The sequence below is a fragment of the Nelumbo nucifera genome, chromosome 2 (genome assembly GCF_055504915.1).
Source record: "Nelumbo nucifera cultivar China Antique chromosome 2, China Antique-T2T, whole genome shotgun sequence".
NCBI lineage: Eukaryota > Viridiplantae > Streptophyta > Magnoliopsida > Proteales > Nelumbonaceae > Nelumbo > Nelumbo nucifera.
The window spans coordinates 73,329,563-73,343,760 of record NC_142650.1 but is presented as its reverse complement, the minus strand read 5'-3'; the positions used below and the strand labels follow the sequence as shown (position 1 = coordinate 73,343,760).

Sequence of the window (14,198 nt, the reverse complement as noted above, 5' to 3'; positions counted from 1 at the left end):
CCAGTATTGCCCTGGACCTTGGAGATTGATGGGCAAAACTGGAAAGTAACACCTGACCCCTAGACTCGATTATGATACTACACTAGGTGTCAGATTGGGCTGTCTTTGATGTACCAATCAGTGAGATCCTTAGCGGGGGTCAAAACCTGGGTATGTTGGGCCAGTCCGAGAATTCATCTGAGTGGGTGATCATAGTGACAGGATCAGCCCCTTTGTCGGACAAAGGTAATGATCGGGGATGCACTCTCACTGATGGAAACCAAGACTGTCAGCAGCCGATTTCAACCGTTGAGATTTGTTTTGCAAAATATATTTTATATAAGATATAAAAGTATATATGTATGGTTTCTAAATTGTTTGCAAGAAGGTTTTAATTCCCGGGATCCATATAAGTGGAGAGTGCAACACTGTTCCTTGCAGCCGAGGGAGAGGTCCTCTCTTGTCGGGCAGTGTATGATCATTATGGGCTGAGATGTTAAGTGTAAGACCATTGAGGATAACACCTGATGGGCTAATCTTGCATCTGCCCACAGTCCCTGGGTGTTACAAGGTGGCTTGGCCCAGGGACCACTTAGTGTAAGTGTTGGGCCCATAGAGCCCATTTGATGGGTTTCAGGGGGTACACTGTCTTCAGCAGTGCATTCGGCCAGGCCTTGTAACAAAGGCTGGGCTGAACCCATGTGGCTGATGTGTAGATCAATGCTTGGGTCCCACGCTATACAAGGAAGCCCAACTGGGCAGTAATTTGGAAGGTTTTTGAGTACATAACCTTAATGGGCCTTAAGCCCATTTCGAACTGGGCTGATTTGATCAGTCATTTAAAGGGGGCGAATTCTGAAGTGGGTCAGCTAAAAGGATTGGGCTTAGACCCTATCCACTCAGAGAGTCCAAGATCTAAATAAGATTTAGATCTGGAAACCTCCTAATTAGATTAGGAGACAGCTGATCTGATTTGCAGATAAGATAAGGATTATCCCTTATCACTAAGGGACTTCTAACCCAAATATGATTTGGATTAGCAACTCCTAATCTGATTAGGAGCTGATCCCTTTGAGATTATAAAAGGGGAAGGGGGCGGCAGCCTCATCATCAATAGCATTCTTCTCTTCAAGAAAGAGAGATTAAGAGATTTCCTGCATACTGCGAATTCTCTTCTGCCGCCACCTTCCTGCCATTGCCATTCCTTCAGTTCGATCTCCAGTTCTTGGGAGCAATCAAGATTGGATCTTGATTTCAATCTTTTGTGAAAAGATTGGTTGGAGTTTTACTCAAGTTGTCCAGTTGATCCTTACGAAGGATCAAGTTCTTTTGAAGAACGTTGCTGATTCTGCTCCACCCTGCACTGCGCCATCTTCAGTGGGAGCAGATTTTGAATCCTTCCTTGGGCGTGAACACCTCCATTGGGAGATAGTATTTCTCCGTATCAGGTATAATCCTCTCCCACTCCTTTTGGTTCAGATCTGGTTCAGTTTATGGTTCAAGATTGATCCTTGAAATATGATTTTCTAAATGGGGAATACGATTCCCAATTGAAGGGAGAGATAAAATTTTTGAAATTCGCCCCTTATTCCGCAATCTTTGAGCGTTCATAGGATGGATCTCTCATTCCTTCACCCTCAACGTACTAACTGTTTAAGAATCGAAGAATGATACTAGGAAGACCCAATTAAGATGCAAGTTGGCCAGTCAAATAGTTCCCAATTAAGATGCAAAAAAAGATGATCTTCTGTTTCATATTTAAAGCATTGTAAAGGGGACAAATGGACAACTAGGGGAGGTGACAAGGATACCTTCCCTGCTGAGATTGTCTTTGGTAAGGCACTTACCCAAGGTTGCTATCCAGACCAAGAATGCAACCTTTTAAAGCACATTTCATTCCCAGATGCGGATCACAACAAAGTGCTTCAAGCTCTAAATAATTCAAGCATGTGCAATACTCAATGTATTTGTCTATCTCCTAGTTGCATTCCTTCAAGTAGCTAGTACAAGAGTATAAAATAAATTAAGAAAGGTGTGTGTCTGGGTTGAGCAGAAGCAAATACAATTGTGCACCTAGGTGTTCCTGAATACCTCTATCTTTAAGTTTTCTCTAAAAACATTAGGATTGTAATTAACTGTAGGATACCTCTATCTTTAAGTTTTTTTTTAACATTAGGATTGTAATTAACTATAGGATACCTCTGTCTTTATCAGGCACAGTGAAAATTTAGATTCAATGCACATCAAGAGAACACTTCTAAAATTATTTTAGAAAGAATATGCAGACCTTATCCAACAAGTACTTTTTTTCTCTTATTAAAAAAAGCATTCTTTTTTTGGAGGGTACCTTATCCAACAAGTTCTTGATCTCTACAAGGCGAGCAATGACAGGATGATCACGAACGGGATGGCCCTCTGACTTGAGAAGAAGATAAAATCCAATAGCTTGGCAATATGTCAACAATAAAAGCTGCTTCACCTCCAAATAGTGAATACCTCCTTTAGTATTTGTTTTGCTCTCTCTCACCTTCAGAAAAAATGGAAGTGTTTAGCAATATGGAATAACAATTTAAAAGAGTATAACACTGCAATTATGATAAAAAAAGAGTCCACTATAGAGGCTCAGGGCTCTTCTGGGAGGGCTTAAGCTTTGGTTCAGTTGCTTCAGCTGAACTGCTTCGAAGAAGCCACTAAAAGAAGCTTCAACAGAGATTCATTTCAAGTGATTGGAAAATGGTCAGTTTGATCTCTCCAGATTTTTCACCATTACTTATAGGCCTTCTGAGTAAGCTCACAAAACCAAACGCGGCAATGTGAAGCCAAACAGGTAATAAAACAGAAAACAGCAAAACAAGATACTTTTTCAATCAGGGATATCTGACCTCAAATGCCTGTGCTGTAATTGATGCAACAGTAGGAAGCAAAACCAAGGAGATTTCTTGGCCAAAACTCAAGAAACGACTGGATGTCTACACACACACAGAATATAATCATCACAAGGAAAATAATACCTTGTTTTGGAGTGGAGTCACTTTGTTTTCAAGTTGATCAAGTGCATCATTCAGTTCTGACAGTAAACCAATTAATTCTGGAGCAGAGCTGTATAATACAATAAATTAGAAAACAAAAGGGGAAAAAATTGTAAGCCATGGATTTCCTAAATTGGTGCCAGCAATAAATATAACACATTACTTAAAATCTTGAAATGTGTTGTGCAATGAATAAAAGGTAGTCAGACTACAAGGCCAAGCACTGTTGAAACTAGATGAATAAGAAGATATCCGGTCAATGACCTCTTGACAAGAACAATTGAACTGTTGATCCATTCAGCAGGTTACTGGTCTTCTGTTTTTTTCTGAATTTTTTTATATTGATGACATGACAGGTTGAGCTTGTCTTACACCTCAGGTCAAAAGCTCGGATAAAGGAGTGTTGTGTCAAATTGGCAGCCAACATAGACACTTCCTGCAAAACTTTTATGGTCATGGATCCGGAATTGTCTTTTTGTGTAGCCAACCTCGTATAGATGGGACAGGTTGACTTGTTGACCCAAATGGTTGAACCACTAACCCATTGAGCAAAGAGTGTATGGTACCCATGATTTTCTTGATTAGCTCCTTAAGTAATGGAAGGATATTCTTCAACAAAACATGACAAAATGAAGAGTGGTGGAATATATTGTTGTAAAGGTTTGTCATTTGTCAAAGACTCAAATGTCTTTTTTGATAACTTAACTAATCTCTTTGGATTTGGCTTTATGGCCTAATAGAATCAGCCAACTATAGCACCTTCTTAATATGTCACATACAAGATAAATTTTGGTGGGTGCATCAGGTATTGGGGAACTTATTAGAGATTGCAATGGGTTCAATGTTACCTTACCGAAGGAGGGTGCATAGATCTGAAAATAGTCTCGATGTTACCATACCCAAGGAGGGTGCGAACAGAAACCAAGCATTCTGTGGTTGTAGCGTATGTATAAATTGGGGCGGATCTAGGATTATCAATGGGTTGGTATGGTTCTACCTGACCTACCAAACTGAAATGAACCGATTACATCTGTTCTGGTTCTGTGATTTTGTCCCGATTAATAATTGGGTTGGTTCTGGTTCTATTTTCCGAACAGATTCAGACCCCTGAACAGATTATTTTCCTAATAATACATAAAGGTTTCCTAGTTTTCTTGTAATTTTTATTATATTTTACATCTAATAGTAAGTTTCATATATAATATATAAGATAGTTTTAAAAACACTTGAAATTTACTATTTTACTTTCATTTTATTACGGTTATATTATCAAAAATCAAGTTTTAAGTTACTTATTTATATAATAATTTTAGCTGCCGGTATAACCAGGTCAATTGGATCGGACCAGATTATCCCGATTAGAAGTCAGGACAGTTTGGATATACTAGGAAACCCTGTCCCCACCCAGACCCAATCCAATGACAGCCCTAGGCAGATCCCAAAGCTCCTAGATAGGTCAAAGGTTATGGTGATGATACCACCATGCGGCTGCATGGTGCTTCTTCATATTTATTTGCTTAATTGATGAAAACCAAAGTTACCAATTAAAAAACGAATAAATTCCCTGTTAGTTGTAATAGTTTTAGGAAACTTTTAATATGAATCTTAGTTTGTTCTAAAGATTTTTATTCAATTAAGAATATCAAAAAATAAAATCTTTATCGAATGCTGGTTGCAGCTTTGTTCTTGGGAACAGAGTGGCCACTAACACCTGTGAGCCCAAGATTTTACCATAATACCAAGAAATAGGCCCCTCAATTAAGAAATTCAAAATTTGTATCTACTATTTATGGTAATCTTATAAGTTACGATTTATATTAATCTTGAAAGTTATCAGTAAATCATGCCTTACTTTAATAAATACTGGATTGGGTTAGGATCTGTCTTGAATTTAGTTTAAAGTGTTGAGATAGAAGTTCCATTTATATAGGACTTTTTTCTTAGTTTGTAAATAAGGAATATTGCAATGGAGAAAGAAAGAAGGTTGAATTTACAAACAAAATTACATGTAGTGAAATCAAGAGAAATAGCCCAAACACTATGTGACGTCTAGGCAGGAGCCTCCACTTTTTAGTACTCGCCTCACCCAAACACCATGTGAAAAATTCAAAAGGCACACACCCAATGAATCAAGTGCATAAATAAATAAATAGGGGACAAGGTGGGTGCATAATTGTAAGGAGGGTGCTTAGAATTTGTTCAAATTACTTTGAATCTTTTGTTTTGCTGTCCTTACCATTTATTGGTTAGTTTTACTAGTACCAATAGGACCTGTTACGCATAATCATTTTTTATTTTCACTGGTGAGAATACAAAAAGTAACAAAATAATAATTGATCATTGAGTTAGCTAGTAGGGTTATTCAGAGCACAACGAAGAGGAAAGACAGCAAGCTTTTTGAATCATTTTATTGGACAGAAACAGGGGCTCTGCCCCCTTTCTTTTGTTCTCTTAAATTTCTTGTATTTTTTCAGCTTTTTTCAAATCATTGGTGGTCTAAAACAGGGGGGACAGAGCCCCTGCCTTCTTATTTTGGTAACCAGGACAAGGAAACTAGACAGCACACACTCTAGATGATTCCTTCTCCAATATATCACTAGTACCTGGTACCTGCCATGTTAGCTCATTACATGACAGAAAATAACTCCTTTGCAAGTTTCAAATCCCACAGTTGATACTAAAATACCTTTTTCCTTGGAAATCCTTTAATCAACTCATTCAGATGGATACCTAGATTAGCCAATAACTTGGCATCTCTCTATCCCAACAAGGGGTGAAGATATCTGTATCATAATAGGGAGGCCCAGGTTGCAGTCTACAGGCTGATAATATTGCTTTTAGTTTTGTTTTTGATGGTCAGCTACTTGCTATGAATTGTACCCTTATATTAATCCTTTCAAGCATGGATATCATTTTACCCCTCTTTAATAAAATTTCATTGATCATCATTACTGATTGCCAAAAAAATGAAAAAAACCTTTCAGTTAATACATGTCCAATGTTAAGATGGCATGACTACAAATTAGAAAGAGAATAGTTACCTATATACGACATCCATTTGCTCCTCTTTCGACAAAGCGTTGACATCTTTCTTCACCTCCTCATAAGCCATGTCTGTCTCATCTTTAACATCTTTATCAGCATGAAGTTTTGATTTGACTTGGCCCTTGACAAAAGTATCCTGCAGAAATACAGAAAATGATTTATGCTAATCATGAAAAAATGGAAACAATTCACCAATGTTTAGACAACTATATCGACTAGTTCCTCTTTGCTTTGTCTTTTAGTTGATAAATTATATTAATATAATTTTTATCAGTAGTATTATTAATACAATAAACATGTACTAGAATAGCTACTCATTTCATTGTACTCAGTAGTCAGTACCAACTACCAACAGACTTGGAGAAAAAAGAAGCAGCAACCAAACTACATAGCTAAATGGGAAATACAAAAGGAAAGAAAAAAAAAAACAAAAAAAAAAACCTCCAGAGTTTTCTGTTCTGCATCAGAATCACTGTGATCTTGTAGTCAGTACCAACTACCAACAGACTTGGAGAAAAAAGAAGCAGCAGCCAAACTACATAGCTAAATGGGAAATACAAAAGGAAAGAAAAAAAAACAAAAAAAAAACCTCCAGAGTTTTCTGTTCTGCATCAGAATCACTGTGATCTTGTTGAATATCTTCAAGGCCAAAGTCTTCCACCGAAAGAAATTTTGCTCTCTCTTTCTGCAATCTCAACACTTCTGCCTCCTCTTCTGCTGGGAGTTCTTCATCGCTTGATTGTAGCTTTAAATCAACAGTAAAACCAGCTATTAATTGTACTCAAGATTCCACTTAATACCATGTATGCGTGGTATGAAAAAAACAAAATGAAGTTATTATGTAACAAATAGAATTGTAATTTTATATTTTTTTCAAAAAAAAAAAAAACTAAAATATGACAACTATAAAACTCCTTACCTCATAATCAACATTATCTGCACTATAATACAAATTCTTTCTTCTACCCCATACTGCCTTTTTATCTTCCTCCTCTTCAACATCATCATGCATTTCATCCTCAACTCCACCAATCTTTTGCCGTAAATACTTCTGTTGCCTTGCAACTTGAGATGAAATTTTTATTAATTATGTTAGAAAAAGTATTAAATTAATGCAGTTTAGACACCAGATAAAATATTGTCAACTGTAATACAACACTGATTGTGATAGAAGAAGAATCACGTCTACTATGAAGCAACACATGAAAGGAAACATTCACTAACCCATCAAACATATATTGTAAGTACTTAATAAAATCGTATTGCAAATCAGAAAGAATACATGATGATATAGTATTACAAAAGCAAAACGAATCTCACCAAACATTAGGACTGAAACAGAATAGTGCACCAAGGAAATAAAATCAATACAAAATATCCATGCTTTACAAAAGTTACAAGGAGATATGCATATCTGAGCATGTGAACCTTAACTTACTTTTAAAATATCCATGGTTTTGCAAATCTAGCATGAGAGCATGTTCAAACTTATACTTGCTCTTATAAATAAAGGTGACTTTTAATACTTTTTCCCACATTTCAACTCTTTTAATTTAAACAAACAAGTCATGCTCAAGTCAAAGCATGAACTCAACTTAAGATTATTTTTGTGGAAACAGGAAAAAGAACCATTTTAACAGCACCTCGTTTGCTATAAATTTCACTTAGGAAAGGGGGAGATGAGAGCATCATAATATGTCTATCATTTCATATATGAATACATACATATTCATGTATTTTTATAATGTATAATATGGACAGATGCATCTATAACACGGAAACAAAACATGGAAAAGGTCCCTGGTTGAGTCATTAGTGTAGTGTCTTGCACAAAAGTACCTATTTATGCCACATGGAAAAAGACAAGTACCAATCAAAACCATCTAACTAAAGGACCATCTGTGCTATGGCCACATCTAAGCCCAATACACCTCTTGTACAAGAGCCTTGCCTAACTAATAGTGGCAACCTGAAAATATCAGTTAACATGTGCCTGTATATTCTGGCTGAAATTTTTCCATGAATAAAAAATGGAATGAGATCATGAATACACCCTTCAAGCCCCAAAATAAGTCACTTAGAATCTTGACTAAGCAAATCAACCAGCAATTATTCATCAAAAAAAAATCAACCAGCAATTCAGCAAACCTGCTCCCTGTACTCATCAAAGCATTAACCTTACTATTTAGGCTCACCCATGGCAACTTTATTCCACCATTGCATGTTATTAAGAAAATGTCCTTAAAAGTATTCATCAAAAAGAATGTCTTTAATAATATTGTATATCTTTAGACAATTTCTCAATACATCTTTAGACAAAAGCTTGAGTGCCCACAATATTTTTTTTTTTTGTGATAGTGCCCTCAATAATATTGTACATCTTTAGATAATTCCTCAATACCTCATGCATATCCTATTTTTTAAGGTATCATATTAAGAAAGCAGCAAAATATATCAGAGGCTTATGTACATCAAAGGGATTGAACAATGGATATAAACAAACAAGCAGATGACTTTCCTTGTCAAGAAGGCTATCACAAGGAACACCTATACATTCTTTGCTCACCATCAACTGACAAGTGGATACAATCCAGAGTTCTCACAGAAGGCACGAGTTGCTGCCTTCCAAAACAAAGAAAATCAAAATAAAAATATAATTGAGCCCAGAACAAGTGATCCCTGTTCACCTCTTGCTTAGCTAGTAAGTCTGCCAACCTATTTGCCAACCTCCTCTCCCACTGAACTCTCACAGTAGGATTAGAAGTAAGCCACTTAAATCTCCTTATCTCTCCCCTAAAAGACCAAGCTGTTGTCTCTGGTTCTTTTAGCCACCCAATTACCACTTTAGAGTCACCTTCAATGATCAATCTCCCAAAGTTCAACTCTTTAGCAATTTGTGCACCCTGTATAGCCGCTTGCATCTCTGCACTAACGGACTAACCGCATCCCCCACACCATTTGGGCCGGAGTATAAAGGCAACAATCTGTCCCTCTTCATTCCTAAACGCACCCCCCAATACCAGAAGGTCCAGGATCAAGGCTGCCGCTGTCAAAATTGAGCTTTATGAAGTCTTCTTCTGGGGGTTTCAGTCAACTACAGGTCTGTCCTTAGCTGAAGAGGAGTTTTGCCACAGATCCCAATTTCTCCATATGTCATCAAAGGATGAAAAGTGAAAATAACTCCAGAGTTTTAGCCCAGTTAATAGCCCTTATTAACAGATATTCCCAAACAGTAGCTACATCCCTTTCATCATCATTGAAAATCCTGTCATTTCTTTCCTCCCATACTGTCCATACTAAAGCAGCTCTTACACATCTCCAACACTCTTCCTCTTCTCTTAGGCCACCTAAAAGTTGTTGCAGTGGCATATTCCACATATGCCCAAAAAGACCAAATTTTTTTTCCCAAAGATTTACACAAAAGGGCATGAAATTAGAAGATGGAAACAGCTCTCTCCATTTGCTTTGCAAGAGACACACCAGTTTGGGGAGATGCAAAGGTTGGGCCTTTTCTTTTGCAAGGTATCTTAAGTGTTTAATTTCCCAAGAGAAACTTCCCAACAAAGGGCTCCAACCTTGGGGGGAATGGGCTTAGACTAGACTTCCTTCCAAAAGAAAGGCTAAGGGTTAGGGACTGAGCACAGCTAAGTGAAAAAAGAGGCACAAGAAAAAAGACCCAAAGAATTCGGAGTCCAAACTCTAGCATCAAGTTTAGAAAGGTCCAAAACAACAGAGTCTAGAGTTTTTAGCAACAAAGCAGCATGATCAAGTTCAGAATCTCTCAGATCTCTTCTGAAACCCAAATTCCAACTAAAGCCTGAGGACTGGGAGAAAGAAACAAAGGTTTGAACGGGTTAGCTTTTAAAAAGGGAGAGGGAATACAAAGATGGATAAAGGTCCTTAAGGGTGGATATGCCAATCCAAGTGTCTTCCCAAAAGAGAATCCTATCACCAGTACAAAGGTCATACCTGATAAGGCTGAGAAATTGAGGAAGGATACCATGAATAGCCTTCCACGAAGAGTTTAGTGTAGCCTACCGAGACACTCCAACATCCTGACGATTTCCTGCATAACCATGAATACTTCCCACAACCCTATGCCACAACCTCCCTCTCTCTAATGGCCATCTCCATAATCATTTACCTAACAAAGCTTCATTCTTCTTCCCAATATTGCCTACCCCAAACCCCCTTGCTTCTTACTTCTATAGACTAAATCCCATCTCACCAAGCGATCTTTCCTTCCTTCACCAGGCTCCCACAAGAAGTCCCTCATGATCTTCTCTAATTACCTCCCTTTTTGGCATCTTGAATACTGAGAGGAAGAAAACTGGAAGGTTTGCTAAGGTAGACTTAATTAAAGTAATACGAACCCCTAGAGACACATAATTCCTCTTCCACACTGACAGTTTCTTGGCACATCTTTCAAGAATTGGGTTCCAAAAGACTTCCTTCCCATGGGTTGGCTCCTAATGGCAAACCTAGATATTTCAAGGGCCACCTAGCAATAGGGCAATCTATGGCTATTGCAACCCTATCCATCTCTTCCTCTCCCAAGTTCAATCCCACTACACAACTTTTTTCAAAATTGATCTTTAACTTAGAGACAAATTCAAACAATATAATCACCTGCTTCAAATTGCCTTATGAGGATCAGCACTCTCACAGAAAATAATTGTATCATCAGCAAACTGCAAATGTGTGACAACCGTACTCTCTCTCCCAACCCTCCATCCATTAAAAAGTCCCATGCTATCATCTCTTACTAAAATACTACTAAACACCTCAGCTACCAAGGTAAATAGAAAAGGAGAAGGGGGATCCCCTTGCCTCAAACCTCTAGTTGCTCTTACTAAAATACTAATAAAGAAAAGTGTTATTCCAGAATAGAAAAAAGTAGCACAACATCCCCCATCCCTGCAGGAGACCACAGGGCATGGGGGAAACAGAAACTAAAAACAGAGAACAAGCAACAAACACTCAAATATCATACAGACTTTATTCTTGAAGCATTTAGATGAGCAACGTTCTTGAAGCATTTACACCTCTCTTTTTGCTTTGTCTTTCTCTCATCATGCTTACTACCATTCACATTAGTTGCATAATATTAACACGAATAAGTGAGTCACCTCATGCAAATGAATGTAAAGCAGTGAGAGAAATCAAAGAAATGGTGTCCCACTTCTATTTAATATATTTTATTATAAATATTATAATAAACAAGTTATTTTGGGGCAGGGTCGGATGACAATCTAATAACAATTTCTCTAGCATACAATAGGCTAGTGGTGTCTTCCTCAGCTAGCATAATGCTAGGCATCTTTGTATGTACTCTTTTTCATTTTCCCAATATGATAAATTGATGTTATCTATCAAAAAATATATTCTAATAGACAAGTATAGAGGGTTTTCCTCCTCTGTATTATGTTAATATGTAATGGGAAACATGATGAAATGGAAACCCACTTCTCTTTATAATGTTTTATTATAAAAATATCTTTAAAGTACATATGAGGCATAAGCCCTTCTAAGTGCCTTCAGGCTAGAGATGTATGCCTCAAGCATGTCTGCACCTCTTCTGTATGCCTCCACACATTTTCTTAGCATGACACCTGGAGATGCACCTCCAGCACCTTATAAAACACTGCATTGCACTCATCTTTATCTAAAGTGATTAGATACAGAGATATAATATAATTTTTCTTATTACTAATAGCAAGGAACCATTTACGGTCCAAAGTTAATGACAACAAGAGTGTTTTCTTCATCTTAACTACAAAAAAACTTTATCTGAAACCAATTCTGCATGTATAAACCCCTTGACTATAACTCAACTAAAGATATACATTTAATAATGAAAAATTAAATGAGAGACAAGATTCAGTGAGGGCTGCCGCACATTGCCCAGATCAGGACCACCACGAAACTTGTGTTATTGCACATTTAAGGCTGTGTAGTAGATTAGTAAATCTCAAAGTCTTGAATTGAGCTGCCATGTAGTGGAGGTTTTGAGATCCTTTTCCATTAAACAATATTAAAGTAATAAATGCAAACTGCGATAATAATAATAACAACAAGTTTAATAAGCCATTTCACTCACTTTTTGCAGCAAGGCCTGTAAGTGGAGTGTCATCATCATCATCAACATCATCGTTATCATCCTCCTCATCGTCCTGAAAGCAATTACACAAGTAAGAAAAACCAAACAAATAAATAAATAATACATGGCTCAAACTAGAGAAGCTCAAGAATCTGATAAAACCTGAAACAATGAGCTCAGATTTTTTTTTTGATAAATGAAACAATGAGCTCAGATTTGATAATCAAAGTTCATCTACCTTATTATTGCTATACGACACATGGCCCTTTTGGGAGGGCTTCAGCATTGATTGAACTGCTTTGAAGAAGCTATCAAAACTAGCTTCACCGGAAAGTTAATTTCACAGCTCAAGTAAGCTTTTTTTTTTGCTTTCCAGGTTTTTCACCAAACAAAGCTTTGTGGTTTTCCATGTAAGGCCCACCTTGCAATGCCAAAAAGCCACTGCATGAAAGCCCTCCCAAATGGGAGGACTTCAGCATTGATTGAACTGCTTTGAAGAAGCCATCGAAACTAGCTTCACTGGAAAGTTAATTTCACAGCTCAAGTAAGCTTTTTTTTTGGCTTTCCAGGTTTTTCACCAAACAAAGTTTCGTGGTTTTCCATGTGAGGCCTACCTTGCAATGCGAAAAAGCCACTGCATGAAAGAACTCCAAAATGGGCACAATGCATAGAGAAGCTTATAACAAGCATCTAATCATTACACCTCAACTCAAACTCAGGGAAAATGAAAGAAAAACAAAAAAAAATAAAAAAGATATTAGAGAACCTCCACATCAAAGACAGGCTCTTCATTATCCTCATCAGATACCCCAAGATCACCATTGACATCTAATGGGACTTTATCTCTCTGTTTATGAACTGAAATCCACCATGCCAAGCAAAACATCATTTTAGTGGAAAAAATAGATACCAAATAAAATTCGTATATAACTTGATTGAAAATACAGATGCAGATTGAAAGACATCACAGCCCAGTAATTATAAGCAACACAACAAACTAGAAGAAAAAAGTTTGAGGAACAGAAATTTTTTAACCGCGTAAGGTGGAAAATTAAAATTAAATTACAGGCATCTATTTCATCATCCATATCTTCCTCCGCAAAATGTTCATCTCGGGCTCTCTTAGGGTTTCTGTTGTCTTTGTGTTTGTACTGCTGCTTCCCCCTCTTGCCCATTACTTTGATCTTTGTAAGTAGATGATTAGATATCAGTGTGTAGGCAGACACTGAGAAACAATCTTCAAATTATGATGGAATTGCAGGAATGAAGAACTGCAGAAATGAAAATTATTAAAAAAATGACATAGGTGACCATCAAAAAAATGATGAGAGGTTAAAATAAAGCTACCAATATTTGATATTTCAGTAATCATCACTCTGGTTCCTCTTACTGTTTGGTGGTTTTCCTCATAAACCTTAACAAAATTATAAACCCTAAGTGCATAGAAAAATGATCAACATCAACTCATCCTTAATGCCTAAAACACACAACTTAGAATTTGAAATATGACAGTTTGACTCCGCAAGATGAGAAACATGGATGTAAACATTCAAAAAATTTGGGGTTCACTTCATGGCTTTAAATATTTGGAGCCACCACCCATTAGAACAAAGAAATAGGGAGTGATGGGTCTCCCGGATTCAGCATCGAAAACATATTTTGAAACCTAGTGGCTCCTCAGCCAAGGAAGAGGCCATCTGAGTAAGTTGAGAGGGGGAAGGTGTTTGAACCCATCTCCCTTGCCAATGTGAATACCATTTCACTATCTTGCAAAAAAAGAGTAGAGGCACAAAGCAAAATTTTGTTTTCTAGTAGGGTGTGAAATCTCTTCCCATGAATCCCATCCTCTTTTTTATCCAGATTGTAGTCTCCTGCTAGTGGGTTTTCAAGCTCAACCATTCCAAGGATTCGACCTCTTTATGGAGGCTGTACCATATTAAACCCAAATCAGCTGACTGAAATAAAACCCAATAGAGCAGCAGATAAAAACCCTAGAGTTAGCAACGTTCTAAGTTAAACACAAATCCAAACGACCAAAAGAAATA

At 37.2% G+C, this 14,198-nt stretch overlaps 1 protein-coding gene across 1 annotated transcript in view; it reads right to left on the bottom strand.

The window, feature by feature from the left end:
* The window catches only part of EMB2777 (Sas10/U3 ribonucleoprotein (Utp) family protein), a 46,020-nt gene that overhangs the window by 28,579 nt on the left and 3,243 nt on the right, over nt 1-14,198 (bottom strand). Inside the window, exons 2-9 of the mRNA XM_010268410.3 lie at nt 13,220-13,424; nt 12,920-13,011; nt 12,154-12,226; nt 6,973-7,118; nt 6,643-6,798; nt 6,050-6,189; nt 2,991-3,078; nt 2,327-2,506 (exon numbers count right to left, since the gene is read on the bottom strand). Of these exons, the coding sequence (XP_010266712.1) occupies nt 2,327-2,506; nt 2,991-3,078; nt 6,050-6,189; nt 6,643-6,798; nt 6,973-7,118; nt 12,154-12,226; nt 12,920-13,011; nt 13,220-13,328 (984 nt within the window). The 5' untranslated portion in view covers nt 13,329-13,424. The remainder of the gene's footprint in view (nt 1-2,326; nt 2,507-2,990; nt 3,079-6,049; nt 6,190-6,642; nt 6,799-6,972; nt 7,119-12,153; nt 12,227-12,919; nt 13,012-13,219; nt 13,425-14,198) is intronic.